The 27,598-nt window shown below is 60.8% G+C and overlaps 1 protein-coding gene across 3 annotated transcripts in view; it reads left to right on the top strand.

The window, feature by feature from the left end:
* The window catches only part of SYNE3 (spectrin repeat containing nuclear envelope family member 3), a 70,485-nt gene that overhangs the window by 15,428 nt on the left and 27,459 nt on the right, over nucleotides 1-27,598 (top strand). The window contains exons 1-5 of one of the 3 annotated variants that reach the window (XM_036013720.1): nucleotides 13,484-13,608; nucleotides 14,359-14,516; nucleotides 19,143-19,315; nucleotides 20,647-20,956; nucleotides 26,073-26,234. In XM_036013720.1, the coding sequence (XP_035869613.1) occupies nucleotides 14,373-14,516; nucleotides 19,143-19,315; nucleotides 20,647-20,956; nucleotides 26,073-26,234 (789 nt within the window). In that variant the 5' untranslated portion in view covers nucleotides 13,484-13,608; nucleotides 14,359-14,372. Of the gene's footprint in view, nucleotides 1-13,483; nucleotides 13,609-14,358; nucleotides 14,517-19,142; nucleotides 19,316-20,646; nucleotides 20,957-26,072; nucleotides 26,235-27,598 lie in introns of those variants that run through there. The other 2 variants (XM_036013734.1, XM_036013725.1) reach the window with 2 other exon arrangements.

Here is a 27,598-nt window from a genome sequence, read left to right as displayed (position 1 = left end):
ATGCTGCATGTTTGTATAAACGGAGTCTTTGGCACACAGCCAGGCTGGTCATTTACATATCGTCTCTGTTTTTCCGTCACGACGGCAGGTGTGGGTAGTGGGGACAGAGACCATATGGCTTGCAAAACCTAAAATGCTCGCTCTCCGATCCTCTACAGAAAAAGTGTGCCCACCCCCAGCCTGGCGCGCACAGAATGTGGCAACGCGCTTTTTATATTTTTTCCCCTTAGCCACAGGATTCGTCCACAGTGTTCTCACATTTCTCATTGTAAGTGTCCCAGAATATTCCACGGAATATGGATGTCGCAAGCTTTTCCTAACCGTTGCCTCTTTGCTGGACTGTTAAGTCACATCTTCGTTTTCCTCTCAGAACTGTCACACATTTGCAATTATTTATTCAAAACACTTGAATAAGGCCCATCCCAGACACTGTACCAACATAATCCAAAGCTCAGGTCAGCAGTAAGAAGTTCATGTGAGTGTGACCCCATTTCCCAGATGAGAAGGTGAAGTCGGAGGAGTTAAGTCCACGGGCTGCCGTGTGTTGGCCTTCAGCGGCAGAGCCAGCTCTGCATCAGCTCAGCAGGCTGGCTCCCGCGTCCCAGCAGCTCCACGTCCCAGAAGGGGCAGGCCTTTGTGACCCTGGGTGAGGGCGGGGGGTCCAGGCAGTGACTCACCAGGAGTGAGCCCCGCCCAGCCGCCCCCATCCGCCCCCATCACCAGATCTGCTTAATTCTCTGGCCTTCTGGGGCCCCAGCCAGGCAGCCAGGGCCACGTGACCACAAACTTTGTTTCTTTGTGGGAAGCGGCCCTGAACGGAGGGCCGGCTGCCGATACTGAGGGAGAACACGCAGTCTCCTGGCCAGAGAGTACCACGGGGGCTGTTGGAGATAATGATACATTTGCCAGCATTCTAGCCGGGCTGAACAAACAACAATAAAAGCGCAACACACTGCCCAGCGGAAAGGAAATGGCTGAGGAAAGTTTGTGACATCGCCCCTTGGAGTATTCTGGGTCACTTACAATGAGAAACACTAATGAGTCACACTCGGGGCACCGGCGGCAAGCTTGTGTGTGGTTGGTCCTCCCCGAGTCGGGGGCCTGTCGGGGGCTGACAGGAGCCGCGGGCTTCCCAGGACACCGAGCACTCAGGCTCCAGGGGCGCGTGGAGACCGCACCTTGGCGGAGGGAGCAGGTATGCGTCCCTGGTCCACGGAGACGTTTTGAAAAGTAGATTGCGTGAGCGCTGCCCACGGGACGTTTGCGACCTGGGGGATTCTGGAAGGTCTCGGGGTTGAGAAATGCCCAGGAGGAGAGGCTGGGGGTTGGAGGGAGACCCGGCTTGTTGAGAAGGCTCCAAACGTCGGCCTCATCTTCCAGAAGAGGAGAGGGGGCTGGGGTGCTGTCACCCAGGAGCACGGCATCTAGCCCACGCCATCCACTGCTCTGGTCTCCAGCACCAACTACTACGGTGTCTGGTGCAGAGCAGGCGGCGAAACCAGATTCGTCAGCCAAGAAGCTGAGCATCTCCCGAGCTCTGGAGCGGAAGCGAAGGGCCTGGTGTGGCTCTCGGGGAGCAGACGGGACGAGCCCGCCCTGACTCTCTCTGCCTGTCCCCTCAAGGTCTCTGGAGGACACACCCTCCTTCCGGGTGGGAGGAGAGAGCGCAGGGGGAGATGCCACCGCGGCCTGGGTTTTTCTCAGCCGTCAGTTCCTGGAACCGTAGGCAGGGGGGGTGGGGGGTCCCCCCTGCAGCTGCAGTGGGCTTCCCTGTCGGGCCTGATTCATTCTGAGCCCTGACCCAAAGGGGCCCGTCAGCGGTGACCCCGAGCCACACATGCCTCTCGGGCTTGTCCCCATCCCAGGCACACTCGCTGCGGAGGGGCTGGCCCGGGCCGGGCTCCTCGTCAGTGGGGGCCGTGGGGACTCACTCCACACCCCGCCTGGGTCTGCAGCCAGCCAGATGTGCGGTGGGAAATCCTGTTCTGACTCAAAAAGGAACCTTCCCCCGGCTTTGCCTTCCTGACTGACTTCCTCATTTGGCTGGCCGTTGTGCAGCATGGCACAGGGCTGGGGCCAGACTCTGCGTCCCAGTAGCTGTGTGGCCCGGGCCGGAGAGTTGGCCCCTCTCAGCCTCAGTTTCCCCACCTGGAAGTTGGTGCAGTCACGTCTGCCTTGGTGGTTGGCGGGTCAGGGATGCACAGCACCTGCCCGGTGCCTGGCCCATAGCAGGTGGCCTCACATGTAAGAGCTTTTGGTGACATTTTTTTTCCAACCCACAGAAGTCTCCTCTGGGATCCAAAGGTCAAAACCCATAGTGACCTTGATACCCATCCGGGGTCCGATGCACCTGCAGTGGGGACAGGGCAGGGAGGACACTTGTTACCCACCGAACAGCGTTAGCCATGGTGTTGGCTGGTGTTTGCTGGGACAGGGCCCCCAAGGACAAGTTCAAGGGCAGACACCCGGAGGATGGAGGCTGCAGCTGCACAGCTCACCAGATGTTTGCACATCCAATCAGTTGTTGAGGAAAGATCCTTTGATTTGACCTCTTGGCCCCCCCTTTTTTTTTTGAAGAGTAGGTTTTCACTAAGGAGGATGACTTAGGGACATATGGGGCTTTACAAGGCTTTTCCTTGCATGTGACTTAAAGTGTCATGTTGCAAGGAGCCTGCTGTTGTTTCCAGGTTGATCAGATGCTGCCCCACTGCTCATGGGCGGCCAGAGCATACCACTCCCTCGCCCCCAGACCCTCACTGGCTCCCTATTGCCCACGAGGTCCAGGCACCCCTTTGAACCCCATGCTGCTCAGGCCCCCCAGCCTGCCTCTCCACCCCTGCTTCCTTCTGGCTCCCTTTGACAGCTCTCTGAACTTGGCCTTGCAGCCCACCTCCCAGCTGTTGCACGTGCCGGTCCAGCTCCATCCACTTGTCATGCCCGTACCCGCTTCTCATCTCCTCCAGCCTGGGCTCAGCCTCCACCTCTGGGTCAGGGTGTCCCCTCCCCTGGGAGCCCCTCCCTGGACCCCCTGATCAACGTCACCGCTCCATTCTGTGGGCACCCAGAGCTTCGGGCGTGCCTCTCCATAGCAGCCTCGTCCAGAGTCCCTCAGACCACGAGCTGTCACCGGCAGGGTGTAAAGGCTTCTATTTCCCCACGTCTCCGCCCATCGTTTCTCATTGCCTGCTCATCTGCGTCTGCTGTAGCCACCCTGCTGGGCGTGAAGGGGCATCTCCTTTCCGTTTTGGTTTTCGTTTCCCTGAAGGCTGATGACACGCAGTGTCTTTTCCTGGGCCTATTCGCCATCTGGGTGTGCGCTGAAGATGTGTCTGTTCGGGTTACTTGCTCGTTTTATCACTGGGTTGTCTTTCTAGACCAGATTCTCTATTAGTTACATGGTTTGCAAAGATTGTCCCTTGTTCTACAGGTCGCCTTCTCACTTTCCTGTGTCCTTAGAAACACAAGAGTGTTGACTTCAATGATGTCCATTGTCTCTGTTTTTTTCTTCTGTTGCTCGTGCTTCTGGCGGCACATCTGAGAAACCATCACCTAACCCAAGGTCAGGAAGGCTCACACCCGTGTTTTGTTCTAGGAGCTTTATGGTTTCTGCACTTAGCTCTCCCTGTTGATCTGCGTGGAGTTAATTTTTGTATTTGGCTGGAGGTAGGGGTCCGCCTTCCTTCTTCCGCCCGTGGGCAGCCTGTCGTCCCCGCGCCCCTTTCCCCGTTACCCTGTCTTGGCCCCCTTGTTGAAGATCCGTTGTCTGTAAATCAGCCAGCTGATTGTTTCTTGATCTGTGGGTCATTTTGAAGAAATGGCAGGCTCCCCTTTAGAGGTAGTGGGTGTCTTTGCACCAAGATGAGTCCTGGCCTCAGGGCTGGCACTGAGCCCTCTCGAGATCTTGGGAGCGTCTCTGTCCTCCTCTGAGCCTCCTCCTCCCCACCTATAGAATGGCACGGGGAGATCAAAGCATTCCTAGGAAGTGGTCCAGCTGTGACATGCTGAGACCCAGCTCAGCGAGGTGTCTGCAGACACTTTCACCGGCTCCTCGGGGTGTCCCAGCATCCCGTGAGGCCTTGCCCCGCAGCCAGTCTCCAAGCTGGGGGCAGTCCCAGCAGCCGCCTGGCCCAGCGGGATCGGTGGGAGGCAGCCCTGCCTCTCAAAGGATGTTGGCGTTGCACTCACGTAGTGAGCAGCGTCATTGGCCTCCTCCACGCCAGCTGTGCCCCGGCCTGCGGTGTACACAGCCGAACGGATACGGCCTCCGCCCTGCGGGGGGGACAGTCTAATGGGAAGGCAAAGACACCAGCAGCGGTCACATGGGACATGCTGGTCACTGCGGGCTGCAGGTGCGAGTGGGCGGAGGGCAAAACACAGCTGTGCAGATAGAGCCCCATGTGACCACAGGCCGGAATGTCGGCACTGGCTAGGGGCAGTACCTGGAGACTCTCGGGCTGGGTGGTGGGGTGCAGCCACTGTGAGATCTCCGCAGCAATCACCTGACTCGCTGCTCTGCCGGCCCCGACACGCTTGCTGACCGCCTGGCCGCGGGTGCAGCGCTCTGCCCCGAGAGAAGCCCCTGGCGCGGACCGCCCGAGCTGCAATTCCTGTTCTGCACGCTTTGGGGAGTTATTTCCCATCTCTGCGCTTTGCTCCCTTAGCTGTAAAACAGGGTTAATAATAGCACCTACCTTGTGGGACATTTGTTTCCGAAGCAATATAAAGTTGGAATTGTAGGCTGGAACAATGTAGCATTTAGTCCGGCATGCTATGCACCCCACTGTTGGGTATTGTAGCCCACGGCTCTTTCATGTTGCAACATGGTAACAGGGTACGCTTGCCTTTACGTTGCGAGAACCGAAGGTGATCATTAACAGCTCTGGCATTTGACAGAGCAGGGCTCCTCAGCATTGCGTTTCCCTTGCTAACAGCAAGTGATCTTTAGGAGCTCAGAGATCCCCACCCCCAACACACACACACACACACACACACACACACAGATTCCATTCATGTGTCTGTTATTACAGGCTCTTGGCTGTTGGTGCAGGGTGCCTGGTTTTGTCCTCAGAGAGCCTCCTGTTCTAGGAGTCCTCTGTCAGCGTCCTTGGAATTGGAGCAGGTTCCTGTCGCCTGCATGTCTCCCTGTCACTCAACTCCTCATTCCTTTAGCCTCCAGCCTAGGGGCAGGCGCTCACACGAATAGCCTTAAAGTGGGAGGAGCCTGGGAGCCCGGGAAGCGGGTCCTGAGGTCCCCGTGCAGGAGTCCGTCAGACTGCTGCAAAGTAGAGCCACAGCGAGATAGCACTGCCCGCTGCCTGGAAGGGCTGTGATGAAAAGGACTGACCGCAGCTGAGCGTGCGGGAGCTGGAGCTCACACGCCGCGGGTAGGAATGCAAAGCGGCGTGACCACTTCGGAAAGCCGTCTGGCAGTTTCTTAAAAATGTAAACACACCGCTACCGCTGATTCAGCCACTCCACCCCTAGGATTTCTGCAGGAGAAATGAAAGCATATGTCCACACAACTGTTCGGCACAGCTTTATTTGCAATGGCTCCGAGCTGTCCATCTGCCGGTGCACGACACGGGCAGCAGCACGGCCGAGGCGCGGAGTGACCACGCTGGGTGCAGGCCAGACCGGAAAGGTTCCCACTGCCTCGCCTCGCTTATGTAAAAAAACTCCCGAAAACGCAGACTCGTCTCGAGTGCCAGTGGTTGTTGCCCTTGGTGGCGGGGAGCTGGGGAGGTTCCCCCTCTGAGCGGCGAGGAACCACATCTGGAAAGGGGAACAGGGAGGCGTCCTCTGCAAGGAGGTGTGGAGGGGTGGGGTGGGGGAGGGCTCAGCGGGCAGCACGAAGCTGGGGAGGCAGCACCCACACCCCAGCTTCCAGACACATCGGCCGTGCGTGCGGTGCGGCTGGCGCGTGGGGACCAGGGGCACCCTGGCGAGCTGGGGCTGCAGGATGAGGTGGCCCCGTCCCTGAGGGTCCCAGGAGTGCTGGCCTCATCCTCCAAGCGGGGGTTCGTCCCGCTGGGGTCTGAGGAACATTTCTCCGGAGAACACAAGCTCTACGAGAAGTTTTGAAGTTTTCGTCTGATGAAACCCAACAAGACACTGAAAGCCCTGTTTCTAGGGTCCTCCTTGGGGAGAGGGTTCTGAGAATATATTCTTGTGCAGCCACAGTCGTCTTTTCCAGGTCTGTTCCCATGTTCTTTGGGTTCAGGGGCCGCAGGGGAAGTGTGGGGAGGTGCGTGCGGTCCGACCCGCTCCCTTGGGCTGCGGCCCAGACAGTCCAGGGAGGAGGCGCTGGTGCCGGTGGGAGAGGCTGCGGAGGTGGGGCCAGGCGGCCAGGCTGGTCTGTGGGTTCCGGGACGGCTGTCCAAGAGGGGCGCCGAAACCCGGCACGTGGCTCTGATCCCCCCGGCCGATGAGAGGCCTGGAGAGGGAGGCATGGGGACTGGAGTCACTGCCACGCTGTCATGGACCCTGCCGCGGGTCCCTGGAGAAGGGAGGGGAGGGCAGGTGCGGGGACGGGGGCTGACATCCTAGAGGCTTCCACCACGTCAGACCCGATTATCTCAGGGAGGGGCCTTGGGGGCTGGAGTGGACCTGAGGTGGGCTTCGTTTGTCATGGGCCAGGTGGAGCGCTCGGCACTGGCACTCGGGGACGCAGGTGGGGCTGTCCCTGCAGATGCGTGGGGTGGGCCGTGGCCACAGTGCGAGCACCCAGCACCGACCTCTCTCACCTGCTGCCGACAGCCCACCCCTGCCTCCCGGACGCTGACCACCCCCGCCCACACTGCCTGCAGCCACTGGGACCCCGTGGCCAGGACCCCCTCACAACGGGATGCCGGGAGCCCTAGGGCAGAGGCTCTGCCCTGTGGTTGCCTCTCCTCTCTGGGCAGCCTAGCCTTCTGCACCCCTTCCCGATGGGCCCCCAGAGTCACCCCCTCCTCTCCCGGTTGTCCCGTGCCTTCCCCCCCTCCCCCAGACACTTACATTGGACTGTGCGTTGCCCGGGACAGCATTTCCAGGGTGGATAGAAATCATGTCTTCTAGACTCTGCCTTTTGACGGAGAGCTTGGATGTGGCTGATTTCAGAGTGATTGGAAATGCTGTTTTATAGTCCAGGTACGTGGGGCACTGCTGGGCCACAGAGCAGCTGCCAAATGCCATTTCTCAGCGACCGAGAGCTGTCTGCAGGCCACCCTTGGAGCACCTGTCGTGCAAGCAGTGCCCGGCCCGCCCCCTTTGCGGCTGGACTGTAAAGTGCCCCTCACAGCCCTGTCCCTGGGCAGGGTTTCTCGGAGGGCCGCTGGCGAGCCCGTGGGCAGAGGGTGGGGTGTGCGCCCTGCAGACCGTGGGGCTTTGGCGCGGCTCGTGCTGACCCCTAGGCTGGGCTGCAGACGGTCATTGTCCCCGCGTCGGGATTCAGCCGCCTTGGAGGGCCGTAAAATTAAACGTGATGGTGTGAGCGCCCGGTCCAGTGACTCCCCTGGATGCGGCCCCCGCGACTGCCTGCCTTCCCCCTCTGTACACTTGGCTCTCAGAGTCCCCCTCTGTAAACGCCACGTGACGGAGACTCCCCAGGCCCGGCCTGGGCTCTGAGCGACGCTCTGGGCAGAGGCCTCTCCTGGACGTGCTCTGCTGTAAGCAAACAAGAGGCAGTGGTCCCAGAATCCACTCAGAATGAAAACCAGCTGCCGGCTCTGTTCCTGATGCTCCCCCTGCGGATACGAGCGCAGCGGGAGCGGGTCCGGTGGAAACTGTGTGTGGCGCAGCGGGACTGAGTCACAGGGAAGCCGAGTGAGTCACAGGACCCGGAGGACCGCCCGGGCCTGGCTCCCGGGCAAGGCTGTGGTGTGGGCCCCTGGCCAGGCGGCAGAGCTGGCTGACCAGGTTGTCACTGCCTGTGGGCTCTGCCATGGGCGCTAAGGTTTCCTCGTGTCTGAATCCTCAAGGCTTCTGGGTCCCAGGACAAAATGCCAGCGGGCTACAGGGTTGGCACAGGGCCGAGTGGCCAGGCACCGTGGGACTGAGGCTGCCTGGCAGCTGGGGCCTCGGGTGTTAACCCCATTATGTCCTGGAGATGGCTTTCGGGAGCTGAGATGCTCATGGACGCGAGATGATCCACGGAGGGCCGGCTGCCCCGGGCTCCCCACACCGTGTGGGGAGCTGTCAGTGGGTTCTGAGGGTGCAGGCGGGAGCACGGAAGCCAGGTAGTGCTACGGTGTTTAAGAGCAAAGCCTCTGGACTGAGGCCACCCTGAGTTCAAGTCCTGCCCCTGCTGCTCAGCACGCCCCTGGCCCTGGGCAGGGTTCCTGTGTCGTTGGTCCTCAGCTCTCTCAGCTGCAAAGCAGCGGTAAGAACGAGCGTCTGCAGGGCCTCTGCAGGGTGAATGGGTTCAGCCTGTGTCATAGGGCCAGGCACACACAGGGCGCCAGGTGCACATCGGCTGCTACAGTGACTGTGTTTGCTTCTGGACCCGCCACCCTTGCCTGGCTGGCTGCTGGCCCCGCTGAGCCTCAGCCTCCGTCTTGACAGAGCGGCACTGACAATACCAGCCACATCACGGCCCCTCTGTGAACCCGACTTTACCCCTCTCTTTGCTTGGAAGGGTTTTCCATGTCACGTTTTAGGGGCGTTCCCTAGTGGGATTTGGTTGGGTCCCAGAAGGACTCCTGGAGTGTCTGGATCACCGAATGGTGTGTGTTATTCTGGTTTTCGCATGTTCCCGAGAATGTGTTGGAGGGATACAGGTGGGAGCTGTTCCCACCGGGCCCGTATGGAGTGTCTGCCCCTCACTGGTGGCAATGTGGAGCCGTGCAGAGCCAGTGGGGAGCTCTGCCTGCAGCCCCCGCCTCACAGGCCCGGGAAGGAGATGGGGGTGGGGGAAAGAGGCGTCCGTGCCGGCCGATGCCCAGGACACAGGGTTCTGAGCCCTGGCTGGCAGTCCGTGTCAGGAGATGTTTGTTGGTGCCAATTCACTGCTGTTTTTCCTGTAAAGCTGGTTCCCCAGAGACCACATTGCAGCTCAGCCAGTTGCTCAGGGGCCCAGAACCAGGGCAGAAGGAGCGGCTTCCTTTGCAGTGGCCAGATGGACGGCCTGTGCAGCCCCGGCTCCCGGGCCCTCACATCCATTCCTCCTGTCCCGTGCTCTCCGCTGTGGGTCACAGGAGGGTCGGCCCGTGGGCTGAGGAGCCCAGGCTCCCGGTGCTGGCCCGGGGAGTTCACAGACAGCTGGCAGCCCCTCCGCCCAGGCTGGGGCTGTGTCTCCTCTGGGTCCCCAGGTCCTGCTGCGCAGTGCTCCCAGCCCGGATCTGCTAAGATCACCTCCTCCCAGGGTCCCTTCAGCCTAATGGGGGAAGTGGACCATCTCTGGTGTTGGGTTTTTTTTTTCTCCAGGCAGCTTCAGTCCCTCTGGTTCACAGCTGGACTCGGAGCGGATCCCCTCAGCCTGCTGGGACGCTGACCTTGTCCTCACAGGTCTTCCCGGCGCCCTGGCAGGTGGCAGAGTTGAACTTGGGTTTGGAGCCCCTGTGGTCAGTGGGACAAACACGGGCTTTGGCACCCGACAGAACCGGGCTCAGACCTCAGTGCCGCCACAATGGCTCTGTGTCCCTTGCCACTCAGTCCAGTCTCAGTGTTCTTGTCTGTGGTCGGGGCAGGGTATGGCGGCCTGGCTGCTGGGCCCCTGTCCTGGAGCAGGTGCCCCACAGCTGCCCGCAGCATTCGGAGAGGAAGGCCCCTCCCCACTCCCCACCCACGCCCCCCCATCCCACTCTGCCCAGCCCCACTGCGTCCCCTCTGCTGCCTCCTGGCCAACCATGACCCACCTCTCACACTGGAGATGCCGAGGGCTGGCGGGCCAGCTTGTCGCCAAGTGCCAGCGCCGCGTGGGTGGTGCCTCGCCCCGGAGACGTCAGCACCCTCCTCGTCCTGGCTGGCTTTTTGGTTTAAGTCCGTGTCATGTTCCCCAGCACCTTCCCGTCCGCCACACACTTTCTTTATGACGGTTCCACCACTTCACTCGCCCTGAGCCTTCTCCGTGTCTTGAATTAAACTCTCCCCCTTTGAGGCAATGACGCAGGCCCAGAACTCAGATTCTAGAAGCTTCTCAGCCTCCCCCAAAGTATGCCCTCACCGTCCACCCCTGGGGAAGCTGTGACCCCAGCTGCACCCATGGGCCCTGCCCACCTTCCGAGGACCTGTCAGTCTCCAAGGCCGATGGCCTGTGACCCAGGTGCCCCCGGGGCACGTGCCGTGTCTCGATCGCACAACCGTCTGCCCCGACCCACCACTCGTCTGGCATCGAGGCAAAGTGGAGTCATTTCTCCCCTGGCTGTGCTCTGTGATGGCTGTGCAGGTGCTGAAACCAGGGCCGTTTCCTTTCTGTCTCCGCCGCGAGGCCGACACCAGCCTGATCCAGGAAGGGCTGCGGCCGCCTGCCCCGCCCTGGCAGGCTCTTCAGGGACAGCCCATTAGTACGCTCCAGCCACACCCAGGGCTGCTTCTGGGACTTGGAAGTGGAAATAGCCCTTTCTTTTTTTAACACTGAGCACAACTTGTTTTTTTTCTTTTTGCCACAATGGAGGGGCCAGGACCACCAGGACAAACTCTAGGTCCTTCTGGCCTCAACACCTGCCCTTTTGTAGGACACATGCCTGGGGGTCACAGAGCCAGCTAGTTTTGCCTGCTGGCCACTGTGGCTCCCTGCAGCTGCTGGACATGGCCTTGACCGTCCACAGCGAGGGTGGCAAGCTCTAGCCCATGGGCCACCTTTGGGGAGCAGCCTGGGAATGTAGAATGGTTCTTACCTTTTTAAAGGGCTGTAAAATCAAAGAAAAATATGCGACAGAGACTGTATGTGGCCTGAAAAATCTAAAAGTATTTACTATCTGACTCTTAAGAAAAAAAGCGCAGTCCTCTGCTGATGCAAAAGCACCCCTGTCCCCTGTGCTGGGCCATCTCCAGGGGAGGGCGCCCTGGTCTGCCTTAGATTAGAGGGGACTGTGGGGCTGGAAAGAGGGTCGAGCTGGGGCCTGGGGCCCATCGGCAGACCATGCTGCCACAGGTCACAGAGCCGGGGCTGTGGCCAGCTGGATCCGTGTTTTAGAGAGCCCCGTCTGGCTGCCGCGCCGCGGAGCCTGGGGAGAGGGCCAGGAGCTGATTTGCGTTCACGGAGGACCCGCTCCTTCTCCCATCAGAGAAGGCTCTGGCTCTCCTCTCTTTGAGGGAGGGTCCGGCACCCCCAGGCTCACGGGGCCACAGGGCGCTCTCTCTCCCTGAGGCCTTCCCTTGCCCCCTAACCCTCAGGCACCCACAGAGCTCCCCGGTGGGTTCCAGGAAGGAACCTCGGGAGGAGCGTCTCCCTGGGCCTCACATCGATTGTGGGCGGGTGTTTCAGAGCGGCTCATGTTAGTTTCACCTTCTAAATTTGCATAATGAAGCCGGCCCTTTGATTGGCTGTTAGGAGGCTTGGAGCAAGGTTCTTATCCGGGTCCCTGGGAGGGCGCCGTGGTAGGAGTTAGGGGCCCATGAACTTGGATGGGAAACGAACTACATCCCTACTCTTCTACCCTTGAACTGTTAGCATTTCCTCCAGTGATGCACGGGAGAAAACCGAGACGCCGCGCGCTCGGGTGTTGCGGGCGCTGTGGCTGCGTCACGGGTGTTTCTGTGTGGCCTTGCAGCTGCAGGTTCTCTGAAATGTCACGTGTGCCCATCACTGTTCCAACATGAGTGGGCCTGTTGTTAGATCTTGTGGCTTAATGTGTTCATAAGGACGCGTGTGGGTGGGGGGTCTTGTGAATTCGATTTTCAGTATTTCTGTGATAACTATGTTTTCATATGATCAGTTTCCTCTGCCATCCTTTGCATTTTATTCTCAGCATTTCAAGCCTTTATTCTGAGGCGTCCACAGAGAAAGTGAAGAGTACCCATCCCACTCCACCGAAACCCCCCCCCCAGCTTGTAGCCCCGCCCCCTGCAGCCCCCGCGGGCGTTCAGCGTGCACTTGGCGTCCTGGGGGCGCAAGGACGCATGGGCGGCGCCTGCCTGCGTGTGCTTCCGTGGTCGCAGCGTCAGCCGGGAGCGCATGCTTCATCCTGAGTGTTGCTGAGTTGGAAGGAAATGGTTTGGCAGAACCGGACAAGAAAGAAGTCCCGTCTCCCGAACTCTACCTGCGGCCTCTACCTGCAGACCAGGCCCGTGGTTAGTTCGGTCTGACAGCCGGGGCTGACCCGTGGGTCCGAGGCACCCTCCAGTCCCGCTGCCTCCACTGGACCCCTGTGTGCCAGTCATGTACCTCGGGGTCCCCACACCCCCACGCCTCACAGGCCCTGGGTGTTTAGAGCCTCCCCACTGTTGGGTCACTTCTGAAACCCAGGAGCCCCATCCCGCCTCTCCCCCTTGTTGCTTTATAAAAACAAAGGCCGAGCTTTTGGAAGCCCATCAAGTCACACACTAGACAAGAGATTAAAGCCACAATGAACCAATTTAAACGCCTGCACACTCTAATGTGCTTTTCAAACGAAGCATTCAAAGCCTGGGAGTGGCTGTGGGGCACGTATTAAATTGTCAGGAAAAAAAGTCGAAATGGCTCTGAAAGGAAAACAACGCACTGGGAGAGTGAGTTTTGAAGGGCGGGTGGGCTCAGGTCGCGGGCCAAGGCCACCCTGAGGCACCCGCCCCCCTCGAGGCGGGTCCAATGGCAGAGCCCGCCCAGGCAGGGCCCCAGGGGAGGGTGCCCAGGCTCCCGCCCAGCTCTTGCCACACAACCAACAGACGGCTGAGAAGAAAGTGCCAGCAAACTATGCAGCCAACTCGAGGAGCTGTTTTGTTTGTTTTTAAAAAGAGGATATGGTTGCCCTTTCTGGAAAATTCACCAAGGACCGAAGAGGAAAAACAAGGAAACAGAAAAATTCCTACTGTGGTTCCACCAACCACAGACAATGGTCCGTAACCAAGGGGCCTCCTGGGGCACCGTGCCAGCGAAACAGAGGCCTGAAGTCACGTGGGACGTGGCATCGGTCCCTCTGGCCACACCCCTCCCTCCAGCTCAGTCACGCGAGCACTGTGATGGCCAGACCTCCGACCCTTTGCTACAAGCATAGTTGTTGCTCCCGTTTGCTTTTATTTGTTGTAGAGTTGTGACAACTAAATATACAGTTCTGTCTCATTGTTCGGTGTTAGCATTATATTCTGAGAATTCTCCATCACAAATTCGTTGTAAGCATACTTTTGTTGGATGCAGAATATTCTGAAGTGTCAGTAGCTTATTTACTTAAGTAATGCCCAGTATTGGGCATTGGGATTGTTTCTAGTTTTGTGGTTGTTTTTTTTTTTTTTTGGTGCGTTAAACTTTATGCCAATTCTAGGCTATTTCAACACTTGCAGAGGGCTTACTCTGTGCAAGGCATCATGGGAGATGGGAGGATAAGCTAGACACAATCCTTCACGTAAGATGCAGATATAAATAACTTTAATCCAAAGTAGCTTAGAGTTCCCACAACCCCACGAGGACTGGCCCACGGGAGAGTTTTGCCCGGGCTCCGAGGGGTTGAGGCAGTGATAGGAGACTGCTGGAGACTTCACCTGCACAGCTGGGAGGTGAGGCTGAGGGTGCACTGGGCCGGTGGCCGAGGGCTGCTGCTTCAGTGGGGGGACCTGCACCAGCAGGCAGGTCTCCTGCGGCCGGCGGAGCCAGGGGGTCTCCTCTGAAGAGCTTAAGTCGGCTGACAGTCATCCGCCTCCTAGAGAAGGTGGTGCGAGGCTCGGTGGAAGCAATGTCTGCTGTGGACCCTCTGTCGGCGGACAAGCGGAGACCAGACAGCTGGCTAACCTGCTGTCCCCCCCGCCCGAGATGTTACTTTCAGGCCAGTTTCAGGGGCTGGTGTCAGCTCAGCTGACACCAAAAGTTGTGTTTCTTAGAGTGAGGCTTTTGATTCACTCAGATCAGATTCATTATCCATCAGCCAATGTGAGGCCGTGTGTTTCAGGATCCTCTTTGGGAGGGGCTTCCACCCAAAGAGACGGGAAAGTGCCGCTGCGTCCCAGGGTGGGGTGAGCTCGGAGCAGGAAAGCAGAGAGGCCAGAGAGAATCTTCGCCAACCTAGCCCCCTGGGCTCGCTGTCAGGGCTCAGCCACAAGGAGCTCCGACTTGACTGCCTCTCCTGCTGTTTCCAGTCATCTGGCCCTTTGACAAACAGAGTCACCCCTGACTGTGTCTCCCCGTCCAAGCACAGGGGGCGGGGCTGGACAGTATCAGCCTCCGCCCCCTCGCTGGCCGCCCCGTCAGCCTGCCCTGGGGCCCCCGGCACTCTCGCCCCTCTGCCTGGTCTCACGTGGTCCTGCCTTCAGCCCCCGCAGGTGCCATGACTCAGCAGCCCCAGGACGGCTTCAACAGGAGCGTGGAGGACGCCCAGGAGTGGATGAAGGCCGTGCAGGACCGGCTGCAGGCCAACGACAACACCCAGGGGCCCCGAGCGGCCCTGGAGGCCAGGCTGCTGGAGACCGAGGTACGCAGCGCGGAGGCCCCGACAACCCGTGGCCTCGGCCAGGCCCCTCCCTCTCAGGCCTCAGGTTTCCGGCCTGGACCAGTGCTCCTCAAACTCTGAGGTGTTCGAGTCTCCTGACGATGTTGATTTAAGTGCAGATTCTGATCCCGGAGGTCAGGGCAGGCCCGAGATGTGGCATTGACGACGTGCTCCAGGTGACACCATTGCTTCCGGTCCTCGGGCCACACTTTCACACTAACCCCTGGGCCCCCTGTCCTGGCAGGGGCACCGTGCGGCCAGGTGGGTCCCCAGCCCAGCTGGCCCAGGCCCGGCCTTCTGCCCCCTTCCCTGCTTCCCTGCAGCCGGGTCTGGGTGGGCCCAGGTCAGCCTTCAGGGGCCTGTGCCCAGCGAGGAGTGACCCCTTTGGCTTCTCCAGGGCCAGGGCCCAGGTGCACCCCCCACCTGGCACGGAGCAGGGTTTGATGCATGAGGAGCTACACTGACCGGAAGTGCAGATGCCTGGTGCCCGGCCCAGCGTCGTCGTGGGAAAGAGCACTGGGCTAACAGAGAGCTGGGTGACAGTTTCCATGCTGACGCCAGGACTGTGTGATGTTGGCCAAGACCCCGTCTATCTCTGGGCCTCAGTTTCCCATCTGTGAGCAAAGCAGTTGGCTTGCATGTCTGTCAGGCTACATCTATTGGGATATTCCACGATTATAATTTATCACCTAGCAATGGTTGCTTTTAAGGGGAGGGAGGCTTACCTTCTCCTGCACAAGTTGACCGCACACTTGGTGGGGGGGGGGTTCTGTCCATGAACAATGAATGCCTGGTGTGCTGGGCGTGCTAGTGTGAGCCCTGGCCAAAACTCACTGTCATGGCAGAAAGGAGGGGGTGACCCCGCTAGAGTGACCCAATCAGAGGCTTCCCAATTGGATGATGAAGTGCGCAAAGAATCCAGGGCAGGCGGGGAGTCTGGAGAAGGTCAGGTCCCCTGGACTTTGCTGCAGAGGCGTCAATGGGGAGGAGTTAGGTTAGGGGATGTGGGGGCGGGGGAAGGGGTGGGTCCCTGCAGAGGGATCCCCGAACACCGCTGTCGGCTTCCTGTTTCATTTCACAAAAGCCTGTGAGTGTGGTTTTATCGTCCCCACTTTTCAATGGCGAAATGGACCCCTAGACACAGGGATGGGCCAGAATTCAAGGAATTGATCTGGGGGAGGCTCGATCCCGGGGCTGGGTTCAGAACGTCACCAGCCGCCTGCATGTGGGGACCGGGGCTGGAGGCGGCTGAGGCGTGCCCTGCTCTCGGGGTCACGGCGTAACAGGGGACAGGGGTGCACACAGTCCAGGCGGCCACCCCAGCACACGTGAGGAACACCGCAGAGTGGATCTCATGATGTCACTCTGCTCCTCTAGAACCTTCTGTGGCTCCCCGTGGCCCACCCAAAGAACCACCAAACCATACCACCTGGCATCATCCAAAGTCCTTCAGTGTTGGCACAGCCCTGTTCCCTGCCTCACTCCCCACCCGCACCCCTAAAACCCCGCCTCCCAAGTACGTAGGTCCTCCTGTTGGCAGAAAACCTCCTGGGTTTTCTGCCGCTGTGCCTCTGTGCTGTCACCTCTACTTGAACGCCCTGTCGTCTGCGCCCGGGTGTGCCTGTGAAAGGAGACACTCCCTGGCCCACGAGTCTCTCCCGGCCCCCTCCCAGCCCAGCTCCCGGCGCGCTCTGTCCGGAAACGCCGCTGCCCTGGGTGTGCGCTCGCCGTTCTAGGGTGCACATCCCTGCGCGGCGGGCACCCTGTGTGGGCGGGTTGTTACCGTGGCCGGTGGGTCTGGCTCGTAGCAAAGGCAGGGAGGGTCCTCAGGAAGGGCCATGGACTCGGCCAGGGTGAGCGGGCCCGGGAAGCCGGAGGGAGCACTTCTGTCACGTGAGCCCCCACGAACTTGACCTGGAGCCGGGGTGCTCCCTCATGGGGCTCGGCACACTTAGTTTCTGCACGCTTTGCCATTTCAGAAACAATTCTGTGATGAGAAAACATTGCCTTCCTTTCGGCCGGGGCCTCCTTAGCCTCCTCAGTCTGGGGACCTCGCCCTGGGGTCCGGGGCCTCCCTCCTCATCCCTCCGTCAGCTCAGGGACGCAGGTCCAGAGTGACTGGGTGCAGATTTCCATGCAGCTCCGAGGCTGCGTGCTCGGGAGTGAGTCTGCGCCCTCCCACAACCTCGTTTTCCATCAGTAAAACGGGGAAGGACCGCCTCACCCCTCCAGGCACCCGGGCCCTCAGGAGGCGGAAGCCCCCTGGGAGAGGAGGCTGCACAGAGGTCGGGAGCCCGGGCTCGAATCCCCGCTGTAGCCACGGCACCTTGGCCCCAGGGCTTCTGAACCCCAAACCCGGGAACCTCAGCTTCTCCCTCCGAGGGGAGGGGAGAGTCCCCACCTCTCAAAAGGGAGGGAGGATGGAGGGGAGGAATTTAACTGCGAGCTTGGCACCACGCGGGGTGTGCTGGCAGAGCCGGCCCCATGAAGGGGGTGGTTTCTGGTGGCTCTGGTGCAGGACACGGGCACGCCAACCATCCCTGCCCCGAGCTCCGAGCCTGGGGAGCTGCTTGCCTGAGCCCCAGCCCCCCAGGTCTTCGTCCTCTGATTCTCAGCCTCCTTGGCCCCACACTGGGGACCGGCCATAGCTGGGCTGCCTCCTCACCGGATTCCCGTCCCCTTGGTGGCCAGGGGCGTGCCAGCATTTCCTGGGGCCCCGCTGTCCCTAAACGTGCGGTGCTTCCCGTTTGCTCAGCCCCCATCTCAGATGTCTGTGCTTCCCTGGGCTTGGGGGGCCGGTGCTGCCTCCTCAGGAAGCCTTCTGGGATTTCCCACAACCCTCCTTGGAGCTCCAGTCACCTTCTGTGGTCTCGTGGCTCTTCCACGGCCACCTGTGCTCCTGTCTGCAGCCCCCACCATGGCCTGCAACCACCCAGCCCTGCCTGCTCCCCCTGGGGTCCAGTGTCCAGTCCAGCGCCCAGCACTGTGCCCCACTGGTCTCGGCGACCTCGAGGGAGGCACCGACTAACCCCATCCCTCCAGCTTTCCTGGCCTCCCGCTTCTCCCCAGAGGTCCTCCCTCCATCCGGCCACCACGTGACTGTTGCCTTTACTGGCTCCTCCACAGAAGGCACTGCATTGTCCCTGCTGCTCGGATGCCCTCCCAGCCAGCTGGTGTCCCTTGCCACGCAGCCCTGGACGGTGTCCCTGCTTGTGTGATGGGCTATAAAGGAGCTTCACAGCGGCTGGTCCCCGGAGTGGCGAGGGGGGGCGGGGTCTGCAGCTCAGCAGTTGGCTCTGCCAGCCCGGCCACAGGCGCTGGCGCGATGTTTCGGGGCAGGAGTTCCACCTGCCTCAGGGACTGGCCAGCCCTCGTCTCCTTGGCAGGGAAGCAGCACTCAGTCCCCTGCAGAGGGCAGAGGGCAGTGGGTCATGGTCTCCCGTGCCTCTCAGTCCAGCCTGCGCCTCTCCGACCAGGAGTCAGGAGGGCAAAGTCCAGGAGCCTGGAGGAGGGTGCAGGACGGGCCTTGGGGGAGGGCCGTTGTCCTCACAGGGACTTTCCAGGCCTGGCTGGCTCCTCGTGGGCGTGGCGGGGAAAGTGCAAACTTTTCGGAAGCTTTTGGCTGCCCTGCTTTGTGGTGCTGGATTCTGCCCGAGCGTATACTGGGCCGCATGTGGGGAGGAGGCCCTCAGACTGCCCCCGAGGGTTGTTCTGCAGCTCCTGGGGCTCCTGCAGGGCCCTAGCGCCCTGGCTGGTAAAACCGGGATGCCCGTGGTGGTGGGCGTGCAGCGGGCCCGCATCTTGGTGTCAGCGATACCGGGCCCTTAACTTGTCCCGATTTCTCATCCAGTTAAATCTCACTGGAAGGCAACCAACTCATCCCCGGCCACACGGTGGGACCCCTGCTCCTGAGTGGTATGGAATGGGCTGGGCAGGGGGTACATAACATTTCTCAGTCTAGAACATTCCACGGTGGCCTCTGGACGTTTGGTCCATACTGGTCACAATGGCATCTTTGTCGTCCATGTGGCCGCTGGCCGCTGGGTGGGACTCAGGTCTCTGCGGGGTGCTCGCTGCAGCTGTGCCCCCGGGGGGCCCTGCCCCCTCCCACTGCCTGGCCCACCCCCAAACCCAAGCAAAGCCCCTTCTCCTGTCTTGGGGAGTCTCCCCGATCCTCACGGTACCCGTTCTGGCCCCACCGCCCACTCACAGCCCAGAGACCGCCTTAGAGAGGCGCCCGCTCAGCTGCACGCTTCGGTAGGACGAGTGGCAGGGGGCATTCCTCCCAACCAGCTCTCGTCATCACCGTCGTCATCCCTCACCGTCCTCACACGGAGGGACAGAAGGGAATCGGGGCCACTGCCTGCCGCACAGGCTGGGGGAGGGCCTACCTGGTCGCTCGTTCCTAAGCTACATTAACTCATGTCGGTGTTTTAATTAGTGGTATTTATAAAAATTAACACTATCCCACTATGAGGTAGACAGAGCAGCAAGTGTTATCACTCTCTCAGGGGGAGAAAGGGAGGCCCAGCACTGTCCGTCCTGCACTGTCTGCCGCTCGGCCCGCCCGCACTCTGACCCAGACACCGGCTTCTGTGCCCACTACAGAAAATATGCCGGCTGGAGCCGGAGGGGCGCCTGAAGGTGGACCTGGCGCTGCAGGCGGCCCAGGCGCTGTTGGCCTGCTGCCCCGAGGACCAGAAGCCCGAGATCCTGGCCCAGCTGAGGGACATCAAGGCCCAGTGGGAGGAGACGGTCACCTACATGACTCACTGTCACAGGTAGGGCTGCTGGGGGCCTTGCCAGGCCTTTGTCTGCAGCTGCCCCTGCCCCTGCCGGCCCACCAACCACCACCACGCTGGCCCGGGGCCTCCGCCCAGGGCACGCTTCTCCAGTGCTGGGATTTCTGGGAACAGGGTGTTCTCGTGGGATTTCCGCCAGCTCAGCCCGCCTCTCTCTAATTATAATCAAGCTTAATGATGGCAACAGACAGTGGGAGCCCATCTCGTTTTGCCAACAATTAGTTCTTTGTAGATGTGCCATGGGCACGTCCGTCAGCGGGATGGGAGAGAGGCCCCGGGGCTGGGGGAGGAAGGCCCGATCCTGGCTAGCACTGCAGCCCAGATGTCCTGCCTGCACCCCGGGGGGCCAGGCGGGGCGGGGCAAGAACGGGGATCAGACCCAGGGGGGCCTGTTGCTCGGATGCCTACCTGCTGTGCGGCCGTGGGAAAGTCACTTGACCTCTCTGAGCCTCGGGCGCCTCGTCCAGACAGTGGGCACAATCAAATGTTCCACGAAGGCTACTAGGAGGAGGGAAGGGGAGATAGCCAAACGTGAAGAGCGAGGCGCCCAGCAGGCCCTCAGTAAACGGGAACAGCCAGCACCCACCCCCCGCCCCAGAGTGGTGAGTGGGCTGGGGGGCTTCGCACAGTGCTTTTGCTTTTCAAGCCTTTTCACGTGGAATTCCAAAGTAGCTTGATATGGCTGGGCAGATCGGGTCACGTCTGCATTACAGATGGGGAAACTGAGGCAAGTGAGGAGGCAGGGTTGTGCAGCGAGTTCATGGCAGCTCCCAAATGCACACACAGTCCCTCAGCCTGCCGTCCCCACGGTGTGGTGACGAGCCCACAGACAGTGGTGTCCTCTGCAATTATCGGACCCACTCTGTGTCTGTTAGCGGGCACGCCGTGGTTAAGAGTCTGGGTGCCTGTGCTCAGCCCCGCCACTGGGGCAGAGTCCCCCCCTGCTCCAACTGGGGGCCCCTGCACACCGACAGTGGGAGTACAGGGTGAGGATTTGGGGTGCCGGTAGCTAAGGCTCCATAAGCTATATCCGCCAGGCTGGTGGTTCTGGAGCAGGTCTGGAGTCAGAGCCACCTGATCCTTAGCCCCTGCGCCCGCTCCACAAGCCTGTCTCCCAGACCCGGGGTCTTGTCCAGCAGGACCCAGGTAGGGCCCGGAATCCTCGGTGTCAGCGAGCCGCCCAGGTGACCCTAAGGCCCAGAGTGGGCGTCAGTGTGTTCCCCTCCTGCGGACCCCGAGTGCCAGGAGACAGGCTGGCGGCTCGTCCGGGGCGCCGCGGTCTCAGGGCGCCGTGGTCTCTGTGCCCGCAGCCGCATCGAGTGGGTGTGGCTGCACTGGAGTGAATACCTCCTGGCCCAAGACGAGTTCTACCGCTGGTTCCAGAAGATGACGGTGGTGCTGGAGCCCCCCGTGGAGATGCAGCTGGGCCTCAAGGAGAAGCAGTGGCAGCTGAGCCACGCCCAGGTGCTGCTGAGCAACGTGGACAGCCAGGCCGTGCTCCTGGACCGGCTGCTGGAGGAGGCGGCCTCGCTGTTCAACAGGATCGGGGACCCCAGTGTGGACGAGCACGCCCAGAAGAAGATGAAGGCCAAGTACGATGCCGTGAAGGCCAAGGCCCAGGTGGGTGAGGGTGGTGGGTGTTCCCCGGTGCGGCCAGTCCCCCAGCTCATCCAGCCACCCAGCCACCCTCTCGCTACCTAACCATCTGTCCATCCATCTGCTCGCCATCTACGGTCCGCCCACCCAACACCCACCCACCGACATTCACCCATCCGTCCACCCTCCTGGCCACGCACCCATTCACGTCCCCACTGAACTACCGGGACGCCCACTCACTGCCCACTCACTTACCCAGCCATCCACCCAACTGCCCACCCTCCTACACATCTGTTTACTCTCCGCTCCCCCTGTCTACGTCCCCACCAACCCATCCAACCTCCTATTTGTCTGGACAACCGCTTAATCGCCCACCCAGCCGTCTGGCTACTCATGCACCCACTCGTCAGCTTGCCTACCTCTTCACCCACCCACTCACCCACCCATCTTTCCACTGTCAGCCACCACTGTCCACCCCCTCATCCACCCACCCACTCACTCACTGTCCGCCTGTCCCCCGTCTGTCCCTCTGCCCACTCACTGTCTGCCTGTCCGCTCATCAGTTGTCCATCTGCCCACCTTCCCACCCCTCACCCCGTCCCTGCCCTGTCCACCCCCGGTGTCACGCGGCGGTCTGTGCACGGCGGGCGCCCGATGCGCATGCGGTCAGCCTGCTGACGGGTGGACAGAGGCTTGCTTTGGCCGGCTCGCCTCGCTCCTCTCCTTCCCCATTTTCTTCCCTCCTCCTGCCCTCCATCTGCTCCCCTCCGCCCTCTCTTTCCCTGCCCCCACCCCTGTGCCTGCCCTTTGTCCCGGTTCCCTCTCCTCGTTCTTGTTCTTGTTCTTAAACAGCCCGTTGAGTTACTACGTCCAATCACTGTTACTGTTATTTTAGAAATCCCGTTTGCAGGTTCTCTTATATGTCCCTCCCTCTTCTTTGCAATGTCAGGGTCTCTGTGTCCTCACACCGTGTGCCCGTCCCGGATGCGGGGTGTGTCTGGCATCATTCTGAGGTGTCCCTTGAGAACGGGCATTGTGCTGTGGGGTACCAGAGGGTGCTGTGACCCGGGGAGGACTGAGAAGCTGCTGAGAGGGGCAGATGTTTTTACTGCCCTTGGCAGGAGAGCTAGCCCCCGACCCCGAGGTCCTCATCGATAAAATGGGATCAGTATCCCGGCCTCACCCCAGCCGCCCCGCCCCCACCCCGGGCCGAAGGAGAGCAGCCTGGCTCCCCCCTAAGCGGGTGGTTAGCCCTGCTGTCCGGTAGTCCCTGAAGACTCGCTCGCGGTGGCCCAGGGGCCTCCTGGTCCCCTGCTCTGAACACATGATGAGGGTCACCTGGCCTAAGAGGCTCTCTCACAGCAGGTGAAAATGCCACCCCCAGGCAGGCAGCTGAGATCCCCCCCCCAGCGACAGGGCCGGGGCTGTGGCAGGACCCCCAGAGGCCCCGGCCTGTCCTCTGCGTGGGGAGGGCCCCTGGGGCGTTGCCTCCGTCTGCTGGGGTACCTGCCACGGAAATCACAGGCCAGCGGTCCAGCAACAGGAGCTAACTCCTTGCAGCCCGGAGGCTGGAAGTCCAATATCAGGGTGCCGGTGCCTTCGGCATCTGGTGGGGGCTGCTCTCCCCTCGTGTCCTCCTGCGGCAGAGCGCGCAAGGGACAGCAGGCTCTCTGGCATCTCTTCTGATAAGGGCACGGACCCTCTCATGGGGGCCCCACCCGCAGGACCTTGTGGCCCGTGGAACAGCCCCCACGGGCCCATCTCCAGACACCACCCCATCGGGGGTCTCAGGGCTCCAACACGGGGCTCTGGCAGGGGAGAGCACCGTTCAGTTTGCGCCAGATGCTGTTTGTGCCGACCCTCATCTTTCGCCAGCGAGCCCACTGCAGCAGAGCTCACGCTGGGGGACAGGCCATTAATTTCTGCTGCCTCTGAAAACCCATTTCTGACTTCCAGTGGGCTCATTAGCAAAGCCACTAGTTTCAGCGGGGCTGGGACCACGGAAGCACGGCAGGGGACACCTCTGTGCTGGTGGCCTTTGTGACCACCCCCTACAAACAGTTTATTCACTAAAGGGCCTGGCTCAGACGAGGGGTGAGCCCCCTGTCAACGCCACGCACTTGGAAGTGAGGCAGAAACAGAGCAGGCGGGCAGCCAGTGAGGTCTTGCTTGTTTACGTTGTCGGAGCGTTTTTAATCCAGCGATTCCCTCTTCCCAAGAGCCAGGGGGCACAGCAGCGCCCTCTATCCCCTGCTTCCCGCCCTCAAGGAGGCGCGAGTGTCCGGCGTCTGGCTGAGAGTCAGAGCGGCCTGCACAGAGGGAGGGCTGGGTTTTGACGTCCCCGACAGCTCTTCCGGCCACAGATGGTTTCATTGTTTGGTCTAGTGCGCGAGAAGGGGGAGCCTTCTCCCATTTGTCACCCCTGTCATCTGCTGCCTTGCTGTGGCGGCGGCGGCGGCCGAACGGCGCTCTGCGATCTCTCTGCCTGGCACGAGGCTCGCCTGGACGGCTGCCCCGCTCAGCTGCGGTCCCGTCCGGGCTGGCTCCCTCTCCCCGGAGCCTGGATGGACTGTGTGTCTGCCCGGGGTGCCAGCACCTCGTTGCTCACACGCTCACGCAGCCACTGGCCAGCGTGTTCGTCACACAGGCCACTCGGCCGCGACATTTACGACCCTCCGGCAGCCGGCGCCGGAGGTGTCTCTCTGCTCCTTGTCCCCAACCCCGTCTGCTCCGTGAGCGGGCCTTGCCCCTGGGTGGAGGAGCCCTGGGGACTCAGACGGTCCTGTGGGAGGGGCGAGGCCACCGTCCCGCTGAAACAGCCGTGTTTTCATCTGCGTGGGCGGCCGTGGACGCTCTGGGCCTCGAGCCCACCAGTGGGAGGCTTCTCCACAGTCTCCGAAGGGCTGGGCGGGGTGCCTCGCTGTTGCCGTCTGAGAAGTGGGGTTTTCTCCCGCTTTCTGTGGTCGTAGTGAAGGTTTAAGTGCATCAGTATTTCTGGGTTCGACAAAGAGCTCCTCAAAGGGAGGGGCAGGCAGACACAGAGAGCAGGGCAGTGTTGGAGTCTGTGTGTCTGATCTGTGTGTCCGTCCACACTTACCAGCCGGGGACTCGGTGCTTCGTTGCGTACCTGCTCGGACCCTGCCCCCCACCCTGGCTCTGTGGCTGCCAGCTGAGGTCTGCACCCTGCGGCCCACGGACCGCACGCAGCCCACTTCTCGATTTTGCACGGCCTGTGGGCTGAACGTGGTGTTTATGCCTTTGAACGATTGCACGGAAATGACCAACCAGGACATTCCCTGACACGCGAAGATGTGGAATTCGAGTTGGAGTGTGCCCGTTTCAGTTGTAGGAGAGAACACCCGGCCCTGGGGTGTTTGCCTGTGCTGCCCCCCGGGGCAGGAGCCGCGCCTCAGAGGCGGAGCAGCTGCCCCAGAAACCGCAGGTCGGGGACGCTGGACCGGCTCCTGGGGGCCAACCTCCGGTCTGGAGCCCTGACTGGCAGTCACCCACGAGCCGTTTGAATCCTGTGTCTCAGGCCCTGCGAGAGTCCTGTGACCCCACAGCATCGATTTGGACCTTTGCATAATGGGGGGTTTTGTGATCGTGGCGAAGATTAAATAAGATCATGCTTGTCAAGTTCTAGGCCTGTCGCCAGTGCTTGTTAAGTGGAAATCCCCTCTCTCCCTTCCCTTGACCCTCCTGGAAACACCCCCCGCCCACTCCACCCCCCTCCCCCCTCCCCCCTCCCCGCTGGCAGACGCCCAATGTGTGTCTTCCTGCCGCTCAGGAGGCGTCCGCAGAGCCTGCCCGGAGTGGACCTGGGAGACGAACCGACAGGCCACGGCCTGCCCGTAGGGAGCTCTTGGCTCCCCCCGAGGGAGCCACAGCAGAGCGAAGGCCCTTTGCTCAGCCCGGGGCAGCGGCACTTGGTCGGGAAAGGAGGGTGCTGGGGGGGTCGTGCTGCCGGAGCACGGAGGTCAGCAGGTGGCTGTAAACGATGGCTCAACGTGCCTGAGCGCTCACAGGGCCGCCTGCTGCTGTCCTTGGCTTGTGTGAGCTCCGACCGTTCAGTCCCAGTGCAGCCCAGCGGGGCGGGCACCATTGTTCACCGCCCCCTGCAGGTGGGGAGGCTCAGGCACAGAGGCAGTGCCCAAGGCAGGGAGTGCCCGAGGCACGGAGTGCCTGAGGCGGGCCCTGGTTCCAGTCATGGGCAGTGGGCCCCGAGCCCAGGGTCTGGACCTCCGGCTCCCCGTGCCCAGTCATGGCATATGCCCTTGACCTCCAGACTGTGGCACTTGGACCTGAGCCTGGGGGCAGCGAGGAGCCCTGGAGGGGTTTAAAGAGAGAGTGCTGTGATCAGTGGTATGTTTTGAACAATGGAGTCCCTAGGCGCACAGTGGGTCTTGTGTCAGGAACCCTTTTTTCCCAGAGCCAGTTCCCCCCAGACTCCCGTGTTGTCCCTATGTGGTCAGAACTTCCGTGGGGCCGTCTGAAAACAGAGTGACCCCAGCCCACTCGGGGGGCTGGGCAGCCTGCCCTTTGTCTGCAAGCCCCGCAGACCCCGCTGTGAAGGGGCCGTCCCCCTGTGACCCAGCCTTACCATCGCGTCTGAGTCTCGGTGCTTTCCCAGGCGGCCAACGGCCTCGGACAGGCCATCCCACCTCCAGGCCTCCGCGTCCCTGTCTGTTGGACCGGACCGATCACATTGCCTGTGAGGGCCCACTGGGAGGGCCCCGGGAGGTGGCGGTGTCCTCAGAGTCCCCGGGGCAGCGCCGGCCCCGTGGTGAGCTCTCAGGCGACAGTGTTAGGTGGCAGGAGTTGCGGTGACCAGGCCCCGTCTCGAGTGCCATTCCCAGGACACAGCGGGACAGAAAGCCGCCTGGGCAGGTAACGGGCCCGGCACTGATGTGCTTGGTCTCTGAAGCTGAGAGTCTCTTGGCTTATTGCTAATAAGCCAGAGAAGGGGGTCTGGGGTCTCTATTTCCAGCAGAGGGGCTGCGGGTTGGCTGTGCCCCATCCCCCTGCACGCATGCATGCACACACACTTGCACGCACATGTGCACACACACACACAGGCCTCGAAGGCCAGGGCAGCCAGGCTGGAGCCCCCCACGGCCGCTGACGCTCCTCCCTCCCGCAGGACAGAGTGGGCCTGCTGGAGCGGGTGACGCGGGAGCACGAGCGTTACCAGGCCGGCGTGGACGAGTTCCAGCTGTGGCTGCAGGCGGTGGTGGAGAAGGTGCAGGGCTGCGTGGGGCGGAGCTGCCAGCTGGCCGACGAGCACCGGCTCTCCAAGCTGCAGGTAACCTGGCTGTGTCTCCCCCAGGGGCCCCAAGGGAGCTGCAGTGGGGGCGAGTTCTGTGTTAGAGTTTATGTGTAACGGGGTGCAGGGGCCGAAGGAGATACAGACCCCACGGGAGGAGAAGTGCAGGATCTAGCGAAGAGTGTTGGGGCCCTTGGGTGCCGTGTGGAGGTCTCTGGGCCGGCAGGGCTCCGGGAAACCCCAGGCCCCAGCGGCGTGGTCTAGACTGGTGGGTCCCAGACAGGGGACATCTGCAGAGTCTGGAGACATTTCTGGCTGTCACAGTTGTGGGGGCGCGCTACTGGCATCCAGGGGCAGGGGCCAGAGATGCTGCTAAGAATCCTACAGTGCACAGCACAGCTCTCATGACAGGGAACTACCCGGCCTCAAATGCCAGCAGGGCTGAGGGTAAGAAAGCCCAGCAGAGGCGGCAGGCCCGGGGGGTGGGGGCAGGGGCTCTGTCCCCTCTCACCTTCCTGACATGTCGTGACCTTGAATCAACTTCCAACCCCCTCTGTAAAGTAACTGGGTAGATTATCTTCGATAATTCAAGAACGACTCCATAACTTTTGCAACATTATACAGCACCTATACCCCCTTTATTTAATATTTGTATTTAAATGGACTCACTTTACAATATTTGTCAGGACAAATGTATTGTTAATGTTAGATGCAGGGATGTAACTCACAGTAAGGAGGAATGAAATACCGATACCGGCCGCAGCATGGAAAAGTCTAAGAAAATATTATGCTGAGTGGAGGAAGCCAGTTTCAAAAAGTAACATGTTCTGTGACTTCCAGTGAACTGTAGAATCTCCCAGAGTGTTAGAAATGCCGTATGTTTCTGTAACAGTGGGGACGACACCAGCATGCGTGTTTCTCGAAACTCTCGGTCGGTCACACCCAAGGTCTGTGTGCTTTATGCCACGTCAACTACACTTCAGTAAAAAAGTTAAAAAATATTTCCAAGGCATTTTCAGATAAAATAGATTTAAAGGTGTTCACAAAAACAGTTTTTATTTTTAAAAAAAATCAAAAGCTGACGGCCGTTTATGTAAATCAGAATCCTGATATCGAGGTCACGATCGGACCGTCAGTCCTCATTCGTCATTAGCGGGTGACCGTACAGATCAACACTGTGAAGTCCAGTGGGGCCATCCGGGTCCTCTCGGCCCCGTACTGCTGCAGCTGAAGACGCTGTGCCTGCGGCTGCCTCGGCCTCTGCTAAACAGGCAGATTAACGAATGTCAGGGAGGGTCAACCACATTTAGAGAAGCACCCGCCAGAGACTCTCTCCTTGGGGTGAGGAGGTGACGGGTAGGAGATGTGGGCAGGGAATTGTGTCCCCCTGCGGTGAGTCAGGG

The sequence above is a fragment of the Phyllostomus discolor genome, chromosome 1, assembly GCF_004126475.2.
Source record: "Phyllostomus discolor isolate MPI-MPIP mPhyDis1 chromosome 1, mPhyDis1.pri.v3, whole genome shotgun sequence".
Classification (NCBI taxonomy): domain Eukaryota; kingdom Metazoa; phylum Chordata; class Mammalia; order Chiroptera; family Phyllostomidae; genus Phyllostomus; species Phyllostomus discolor.
The sequence above is the reverse complement of the archived record's forward strand: the minus strand, read 5'-3'. Positions and strand labels throughout refer to the sequence as shown.